Genomic DNA, 10,846 nt, shown 5'->3' with positions numbered 1-10,846 from the left:
ATCCAAGTAGTTTCACCAAATTCTTGTGTCTAATGTACCAAATGGTTTCCACTTCTTTAATAAATGCATCAACATTGTCACCATTAAACAAACAAACAACCATTTAATTAGTAAAACTTTTTCATTCAAAATAACAATTTAAAGAATTTTTAATTATTATTTGGGAAAATCACTAAAAGGGTCATTTTGACTCGTAAAATTAATAAGCTAACTTTTGACCTTTTTATTCTCCAAAAAGTAACATTTGACTTCTTTCATTAAAAACTTGTTACATTGAACAAAAATTTACTGGGCCTATTGAAAATTTTTAATAAGTCAATGGCAATTATGTAAAACACTTTGGAGCATATTTGGGATTGTATTTGAAAATTACTTATTGACTTATTAGTTTTTTTTAATCATTTTAAAAAGGCACGATTTAAGGCTTTTAAAAAACTATTTTTTAACTTTTTTAAAAAACTAAAATAAAATGGTCATTCGTGATTACCAAACACTTTGTAACTTATTGGTTTTTTTGAAAAATCCAACATAAGTTAATAAGGTGTTTTTAAACTCAATCTCAAACATGCTAGGTCAAGATGCCTATTTTGATATTTTTTTTTCTTATTATTGTGATATAATAATTACCAAAAGAAAACCAAAAATGAAAAATAAAAAAGTTAAGAGCATGTTTGGGATTGAGTTTGAAAACACCTTATTGGCTTATTGGCTTTTTCAAAAAGCCAATAAGTTGGTGTTTGGCAATCACAAAAAAAAGCATTTTATTTTAACTTTTCGAAAGGGTTAAAAACATTTTTCTAAAAGCCCCAAATCATGACTAATGACTTTTTAAAAAGCCGTAAGTATTTTAAAACTCAATCCCAAATATGCTCTAAATGCATTAAAATCATAATTAAATCTACACCTCCTGCTTATAAACTTGTTCACTATAACTCTTTCACCATCCAACAAAATCCCACGATAAACCTCACCATGATCACCACTACTAATCATATACCCTTGGCTAAATCCATCCGTCGCTAAATGAACCTCCCTTGCACTAAAACTCTTGCACCGCCCCGCGCCGCCTTGCATGTCCACCACATGCATGCCACTTCCACTTCCTAACCAACTACTCCGACCCGAGTAAACCACCGAATCCTTCCGCGAACTAAAGCCTCTTTGAATGTCGCATTCGGGTCGTGACAAATACTTTTTCTCATTACTATTATAGAGGTTTTTGCGGCGGCGAGTATAGAAGAAGATAAGAAGAATGATTAAGAGAATGGTGAGTAATAAGCCAATGAAGATAATTGTGATTGTGATCCATAGTTTGAGGCCGAAGAAGCTAGTTGGGGTGGAGAGGAAGTGATTAAGTGATGATATGTTGATTGACATTGGTGGAGTGATTAGGGTTTAATTATAGCATTTAATTAGTGAAGATTATGGTGGTGGTGTTTGAAATAAGTGATGGAGGTAACAACTTTACCACCTTAGGCGACGAGAAACAAGGGATATCTATATTATCTATTAGTATAGATATTTTATTAATTAAATTAATTACAAGTTTGAAAATTATATATCTTTAATACAACAGTTTGCTTATTTGTAACATGGAATCATGGATGGTCTTGGTCTTTAAAATGGATGAACTATGAGGGTAAAGTTGGTTGAAACTTACGCCTTGTTTTTGAGTTTTTTAACCAAGGAAAGAAAAGGGAAGGATAAGAAAGGAAAGGGAAGTGAAGGAAATTTTTTTTAATTAGGTGTGTTCTTGAGTTTGAAGGAAATTAAAGGAAAGGAAAGGATAACTATGTTAAAAAATAGTTATCCTTAGTAATTATCTCATTTTTTGGAGGATAACTTATTGGGAAAATACATTAATTTAATCTCTTCTAACTTCTCATACCCCTTTCCTTTCCATCATAAGACCATGTGTAGTCATAAAGCTCCACTACCAGGGGTTATGCGCCATGTGGCGCCCAGTCAGAGTTATGGTTTTGTACAAAAACAGGCTGTAGTCATAACTCTCCACTACCAGGGGTTATGCGCCACGTGGCGTACAGTCATTATTAATTTTATTTGTTTTTTTAAATAGTAAATCATTTAAATAAATTAACATAAAATTAAAAATTACATTAAACTTCCAAATAAAAAATACATTAAACTAAATTAAAAAAAATACATCAAATTAAAATAAAAAACATAAATAATACTAATAAAACTAAAACTCATTTATATTTTTCTAAAATTTTCGCTCATCGATTGGCTTTTAGAGATTGGACTATCGGGTCGTCTTCGGATAGCTCGTTTGATAAAATCTCGATGTCTTTGTCCATCTCATTCCTTCGAAGTATTGCCGACGACGAACCGGTTGTGGATTTTGGTTGCCTTGACGGGCATATTGGCCGAAACCGAGAATATTTTGGTTGTTGTTTGGAAACATGATGGTAGAAATATTAGTGTAAAAGATATAAATTGGTATAGAAGTGGAAGGAGTGTGTTAAAAAAAATGAGTTTGGTTTGTTTATATAGTATAAATATAATTAATATAATTTATTTTTTTTTTAAATTCCCAACGGCTCCAACGGATATTTTTTTTTTATTTCTGTGCCAACCCCGCGTTTTGTATACAGCGCAGCTGAATCCAAGCTTCACATAACGCGGGGGGGGGGGGGGGGGGGCGGTGTACCCCCCGCGTTTTCGTCACATAACGTAGTGGCAACGTTGCCACTACGGATGGTCTAAAAAAACTCAAGAACACCCATTTTTTAACTATCCTTAATTTTCATTTCCTTTCTCTCCTTTAAAAAAACTCAAGAAATGTGTACTTAAACAAAATTAGAAGAATACCTCAAAATAGTAAATACACAAAATCTATTATATTAATGAATGAATGTGTGTGATATTTTTTACCAAATGACTACCATGCCCGTTATTTTAGAACCTTTCAATCCAGTTGGAATAGAGGACGTATTAGCAGAATGTATGTGTATTTGTATTGATGAAAAATTAATGTTATAAACTATGTAGTAGTATGATGATTAATTAAACTTTGGATTTAGTAGCATAAATAAGGTTATTTTTTTACCTAATTCAAACTCTATTACTTAGTAAAATTATTAACATACTTTAACCTTTTGTTGTGTAGAGTGCCTTTTAAGAAGAAAAAAATCTCCAAACTCGCCATAATTAATATCTACGACTCTAATAAAAGAATATTATTTTGTGTCACTTGTCACTCTCTCATCCATTCTCACATTTTTTTAAACCCATTTTGTTATTAACCCAAAATAGTCTTATTCTTATGTATATATAAAGCAAGTGTGTAAATGTTTATTTATTTCTTCTTTTTATTCTTTTTATATCTTAACGTCATGTTTATCCTTAAATAATAAAGTGAAACAAATTAGCTATATAAAAAGAACATGTCAAATGGGATTGAAGTGGTCGGAATATTGCTTTATTGTTATTTTTTTTAGGATCTTCAGGTATATAAAATAAAAGTCAATTAAAATACTTTATTCTTTCAAAAATTTTCATTATATACAAAAACTACATTCTCATAAATTTGTTTATCGACATACTAACCATTTAAATTTATTCTTTTGATTTATTTTGGAAAGCTAGAATCAGGAAGTTCTTTTCTTAGCTATCATGTATATAACTAGCTTTTATTCCCTGTAATACGGGGTTGTTTTATATTATTCGTTTCTAATATTTAATATGTTTTTTTGGATTTTAATTTTATTTATTGTAAGGAAGTTATTAATATACTTAGGATTTGATGATGAAAGGGTTTCACAAATAAATGAAATGCTATAACCCGGTTTAAAAGCTATATGGGCTTGGTGAGACCCATAGCCTGCTTTTTTTTACTATAAAATTGTTTCTTAATTATAAATAATATCTTAAAAAAACGGATACTAATTTTTAGTATATCCCTATTTTATAAGATTTTCATATAAAATATTTGATGAGATTAATTTTTAATATAATGAGATGTTATAACCCGTTTAAGAGGTTATCTGGGTTTAGTGAGACCCATACCCGTGAATTTTGTAAGGCCCTGTTACCGGTGCCCTACATTTGGTGTTGGATTTACTCATAAACGCAGTTCTTAATATCAGAGTTAATTAAAACATTCGCGGAACATTAAAACATTCATAAAACATTACATATAAATCCATAACTTTGTCTTAATAAAACATATTGTCTTTCAATTCAAATATAAATACTAAAACGTCTTTAAGTCTTCAGATGCCAGACTCTTATTCTTCTGCCATGTGCCCTGCTCAAGCCAGCTGCTTCATTCTACTCACCTGCGTGCATACTAAAAGTCAGCTACGCTGAGTGAGTTCTAGTTAATCATACAACATATCATACAATCATTACTTCATACGTTCGCACATACATTATATCCTCTTACTTCGTACATAGTATATATTCTTACCTTCACACTTTATTCCAATTTCTACTTTACATTATCCTATTCTGCCTCGAATATTATTAGGGTCCGGTCCCTTTGTTCTGCCTGGAGTATTATTAGGGCTTAGTCCCTTTTCTGCCTCGAGACTATAAAGGGCTCGGTCCCTTTTCTGCCTCGAGATTATAAAGGGCTCGGTCCCTTTTCTGCCTTGAGTATTATTAGAGCTCAGTCCCTTTTCTGCCTTGAGTATTGTAAGGGCTCAGTCCCTTTTCTTCTATACCTGGCTACTTCTTACATTCATTCATGACATGCATACATATCATTCATACATTATACATAACATTATTCCATAATCATAACTTGACAATACGTGCAATATCCGAAGACCGTTCACGTACCGACAAGCAGTCAATCATATCCTTCACATAAGGCATACACTTATCACTTAGGGTAAGTGTATTAACAAATCACATTGAGTATGCACACAGCCCCGAAAACATAACAAGGAATGGGGCTAGAAACTCACCTGAATGCGGTTACGTTCACGGTTAATAGTAATTCCTTTCTTAAGCTGTGCACGGCTAACTATATAATATTTACATGTATCAATTAACTATACTACTCATATCGCATTTCTATCTTTATATAACCCACAACGAACGGGTGTCCGGGGGCAGCGCCCCTGGCAGCGGGGTCTAGGGGCGGCAACCCCTAGCAGGGTCCAAGGGACAGAGCCCCTGGCTGGGGTCGTTATTTAATTCGCTAACTCAAAGTTCAAGGGCTTATTTGTAATTAATTCATTCTTTCTAAGTCAAGGGACTGTTCTGACATGTATCAAACTTCTAGTTCGTTACTTGGTTAATAACGAATTGGTTTGTCTTCACGAATTGGTCATTGTAGCGAATTGAACCCTCTAACGAACTGGACCTCTGACGAATCAGTCCATATAACGAATCAGTCCACATAGCGAATCAGTCCAGGTAACGAATTGGACCTTCTAATTCGTTATCTCCTTAACGAATGACTATAACGAATTGGGGGTTAATTCGTTATCTTTTCCTTAAGGAATCTGGACGCGAACTAAGGCCAGTTCGTTATTCTTTCCTCAGCGAATCAACTTAACGAATTACCTCTAGTTCGTTAACTCTCCGTTAACGAATTAGGGTTAGGTCAGAGAATGTCAGAAACATTATCTGACATGTTAACCTCGTACCAGCCGCCTTTCCGGCGCCGCCGCCGGAAAAATGATGTTTTATCGGAAAAACGAGATCTAGCTCGTTTTCCACCGTTTTTTCACCGTTTTTCGTCTCGTTTGATCCAGATCTGAGCTAGGGCGATCCCTAAGCTCATCTTAGGTTCGGTTTATACCCGATTCCATCCGAATCTCGTGACTTAAATGGTTTAACGGTGTCGGCTCGTCGTTTCGTGACCATATCTAACGGGTTTAAGCTAAAACAACATCATACTATCATTACCTCTGGTCGGTGCTCGGTTTCCTTCTTGGTTTCGGTTTAGATAGGGAGAGAACTAGAGAGAAGGCTTAAGTGTATGTTTTGGTGGTGTATGGATTATGTGTAAAATGATGAATTAGATGGTGATTATGGTTTATATATTTTGGGGTCATGGGCTTTAGCCCATGGTCTTTCCTCCTTTCCTTTTAACCCAAGTCCATAACTCTTATCCATTTAACCCGACACAAGCCCGACTCAAAATTACTAATAATTTATTTATTTAATAAATGAGAAACGGGATGTTACAAATTTGGTTTAAATGCATGAGAAATATTCATTTACAAATAAAGCAATATGGTGGCTTGAAAGAATTTAAGGAGGTTTCATTTATATATATATATATATATATATATATATATATATATATATATATATATATATATATATATATATATATATATATATATATATATATATGGGATGGATCATGCGAGAAGTGCAAGAAGTGAATTCCAACCCTTGATTGTATTTGATCTAAGGCCTACATTCACGATGGCAATTTTGTAATATTGTGAAACATAATTTTAATGATGTTAAATGCTGAAGGGTAAAAGTGCCCTAAATATGTAGCCTAAAACAAAGAAACGTGCTAATATTATTGTATCCCCCTTTCTTAGCTCTCAATCAATCATAAACGATTGAAGGTTCAGGAAATAAACTCAACATCAAAAAAGAGTTTCTCTACAAAAGATGCCTCAACATCATACTCAATTCATGAAATCAGTATTACTTTGTTAAATATTCAGCGCACACATATAAGAAGAACGTTGAAAGAAATCGACTTCGGGTGTGATAGTATCATCGCTGCAAAGGTTAGGGTTTTTATCAATATATATTTTTTTGTTGTATATTTGTTTACATAAGTGATTTCACAATCCTACAACCTGAATTACATAATTGATTCTTTTTATTTGTTGATTAATAAATCAATTTGATTCCTACAACCTCTTGTTGCTTTTTTTAATCACTTCTGTGTTGGTATTTGTTATAGCATAAGCTTAAGTTGGTTACAGTATAGGGTCCTAATTTTCATTCTAAGAGTTAATAATTTGGGGAAAATATAGGGCTTTTTTGCACCAATCTGATTATGTAATTTTTATTATATATACTATCTGCTACATTCATATTCTGTTCAATTTTCCTAGACTATTTTGTTATTGATTAATAATATTTTGGTGTTTCCTAAGTATGATAAGTGATGCCTACACGACACTAGTTCCCCGGACAAGATTATGTGCAAGTCGTATACATTATATATTGACGCCTACACTATTTATTATATTCATGTATGAGTTATATCAATTTGATTGATTTTGTATGGTTATCTATTTAAAACATATGTATGTTATTTTGGTATTTTAATAAATGTGTAGGTTTATATCTAGAAGAAGTCCATCTTAATGTATTAAATGATTTGCTTAAGAAGTATGTTATGCATATTTAAGATGTGAATGCTAAGTATATAATGATCCATAAGCCAACACTTTCAAACTTTATTTACTTTGTGCATGATAACTATTCCATGTGTATGCATGCTCGAGTCCTGTGTAGGCATGTTTGATTCCTGTGCAGCCATGTTCGATTCATGTGTAGGTATGCTTGATTCATGTGTAGGCATGCTCAATTCATGTGTAGGCATGCTTGCTTCTTGTGTATGTATGATCGATTCATGTGTAGGTTTGATGATAGATGCGTATGCTCGATTCATGTGTAGGTATGATGATAGAATAGTATGCTCGATTAATGTGTAGCCGTGTAGGTATGATATTAGATTGGTATGCTCGATTCATGTGTAAGTACAATATAGATTGTTGCAAGCACCGAATGAATCAATCATCTGGGATAGTGTTGGAATAATTTTGTGGATGCATATAACTACAATGTTTAGTCTTGGTGATAAATTTTTATTGTTTTTTATACGTTCTTTGAATGTAATTGTGTATAATCAATATTAATGGATAATACAATCTTATTTTGGTTTAAGTTATTATGATGTATGTAGGAATTGTGACTGTTATAGATGCATTTTACTATTGAGGTTAGGAGTAGGGAATATGTATATGTTGATGTTGGGAGAGATGGGAATATGGTTGTGTGTTAATTGCATGTGTATGTTATGCAGGAGGTTATGTATAGAGAATGTGTGTTATGTGTTTGATTAAATTGTTTGTGTAGGTTATATATAGTGAACTAGTGTTACGTGTTCTATGTATGATTGAATTGTTTGTGTAGGGAATCTATGTTATGTGTATTATTAAAATTATTTTATAATAGTTGTGGATACTATGCTGAAATTCATTATGTGTGGGAATGTCATGGTAAAGTGTAGCGATAACATTTTGGGTTGTATATAGCGTGTAAGAAATATTTGTCGTTGTGTAGGTTTGGATAATAACTTGACCATGTAGTATTCAAATGGATGGGTTTTTTTTCATAAATGATCATGTCAACTAATTTTATTTGTTTTGTTGTCTCTTATAAACAGTCGCAAATATACTTGGTGTTTGAAAATATCCCGGGCAAAATAGGGGAGACTTTGATTGAAAACAAATACTATGCACAGAGTGAAGTAGAAACCACTGTTCTTTATCAACTGATTAAATTTGCAACCAAGATTATGCTAACGACCGCATATTTTCGGGGTTTGGACGTTGAGTGAAAAATATGTTGATCTAGAAGTAGAAAAAAGGTGCGGTACCAGATGGTCAATTTTTTTTTTTTTTGTTGGTTTTAATCTTTTTTTGGTAAACTTTATGCTTTGGTTTAAGTTAAACTAGTTGGTCTTATGTTAATTAAGAGATTATGGAACTTAAAAAAAGGCACTGTTTGTTTTGGTTACGTATTGTGTATGGATTTAGGTTTATTTTGAAGTTCTAATGAATGTGTGTGAAATTTAACTGTGAAGAAATATGTATTTGATAGTTCATGTTTGGATTGGTATTTTAATTGATCTACACTGAAATTATTTGTGTAGTTTGGTGAAACAAGTGCACTGCAAGTTCTCATATTATTATAGTACTGCTTACGTTATGTGTATGATTAAAATAATTTTTTATTTGTGTTAAATATTTTGTGAATACTAATGAAAATCGGAAATAATGATCGACACAAAAAAATTGTAAAAGTTTTAGTCGTGTTTATTATAATTAGTATTATTTATTCTAAAAACAATTTTAATAAACTGGATACGATGTGTAGTCTTTTAATGTGTGTTTTAACCATGTAGGTTTTTATGTTTTTAGAATTACACAAAAATTGAGATTCAAAGTTTAAAAAATAATTATATGAAATATCCCAATTAGAATATATTTTCAACTTCCGGAAAATGTGAGAATCAAATTTGAGATTGATCTATCATCTAATAATGATATCGGATAATGATATAAGATTCAAATTAATGAAAATAATAGAAAATATATACAGTTTATACAAATATGAAGCATAACAATTAAAAAAATGTGTGTAACTTCTTCATAGAACATGACATACTATATATAACAAAAACAGCTTATTGACTATGATACCCTGCCATTAAATAATTTATAAAATAAAAGATAATATGTGATGGTTGAATTCATTTCTCGCACTTCTCGCACTAAGAAAAACTTCTAAAATGAACCAAATCCTATATATATATATATATATATATATAAGATAAAGATTTCATACCTAATCTGTTTTATTATTTATGGTTAGCTTGTACTAGAAAGAACCATGCTTTCTCACGGGCATCTACATGTCGCTTTGTCAATATTTACAGGTAGGCAAAAAATTTTGATTATTGATAAACTAGGTATATTGACCAACACAACCGCAAACGTAGTTTACAAGGAAATTTTTTCTTATTATTAAATATTTACGTAATGTTTCTTTAGTAATTCCATTAATTTTAATATAAATTATAATTTTATTAACAACATATGATACTTGTGTTGCAGATTATATTTTGATTAATGTTCAAATTTTAAAATTTTTATCAATTCCCCGTGTAATACACGGGGCTCAAACTAGTAAAGAATATATATAAATGGTCTGATTTTTTGAATCACCAAAATAGTTTGACTTTTGCTCACGTGTCAAAGCTTTATCTCTAGCGCCTACCGCTATATCTCTTGTGTCATTATTTTATTTCTTTTACGCTATATGGCGTAAAGCATCGCCTCTGGTGTTATTACTGGTCGGCGATGAGAATCTCCTAGGCTAATCTTAATCTCTTGTGCCAACCTTAATCTTCTGTGCCACCTTCTCATACGTCAACGTCTCTCTCGTTCCGCTCTTCGTCCTTCCGCGTCAAAAAACAAAAATAAGTGCCAATTTAACAGGTTTCATGAAATATTTTAATAATATTTTTTTAACGACCAAAGAATCTTTCAAATGGGCTGCTTGTTAAATTCACCATATCGGGATACACTAGTCTTTCTTATCTGTAGAAACCCCTCACTTAATGCCAATGACTGTGAACACTCGCCCGAAGGCACAACGTTGAAATGAGGTAAAACACGTCCGGTTCAAGGATCAAATTAGTGAACCCCACCTACTCGTCTGGTCTTCCATCATCACCTAATACCGTTAAAACAAAATAATATACATGAATCAAACCTGAGTCAGATAATCTTTTTCATTTTCACTCCATCACCGTCTCGAATTTCCCTTCAACTTGAAACTTAAAATAAAGAAGAAAAAAGTCCACAAAATATAATATTGCAAGACCCCGTGAGAAGAGCCTAGAAATCATAAGCAATAGAAAGTTAGAAACAGACCTCAAGAGTAGTCGAAGCATCCAGAACATCCCCGAACCTCACTCCAAACCTCTAGCCTCGTAGAACCCCCTAGAAACATAACAAACTAATTAACCACCACCTTTCTCACTATAAATATAATATAAAACCCTCCCTCCAATTCCATATCATCATAATTCAAAACAATA

General features: G+C 32.2%; 1 protein-coding gene across 1 annotated transcript; it reads right to left on the bottom strand.

Annotated features, from left to right (window-relative positions):
- Window positions 1-828: 828 nt before the first annotated feature.
- On the bottom strand, window positions 829-1,377 carry LOC143572267 (putative serine/threonine-protein kinase At1g01540). The gene has a single exon (XM_077057471.1). The coding sequence runs from the start codon at window positions 1,375-1,377 to the stop codon at window positions 829-831; it is 549 nt and encodes a 182-aa protein (XP_076913586.1).
- Between the last annotated feature and the right edge of the window lie 9,469 nt (window positions 1,378-10,846).

The sequence above is a fragment of the Bidens hawaiensis genome, unplaced genomic scaffold, assembly GCF_021521415.1.
Source record: "Bidens hawaiensis isolate Kalapana, Puna unplaced genomic scaffold, B.hawaiensis_p1.1 tig00025785_1, whole genome shotgun sequence".
Taxonomy (NCBI): Eukaryota; Viridiplantae; Streptophyta; class Magnoliopsida; order Asterales; family Asteraceae; genus Bidens; species Bidens hawaiensis.
Note: the sequence above shows the minus strand (reverse complement) of the source record. Positions and strands in the feature narration are given on the sequence as shown.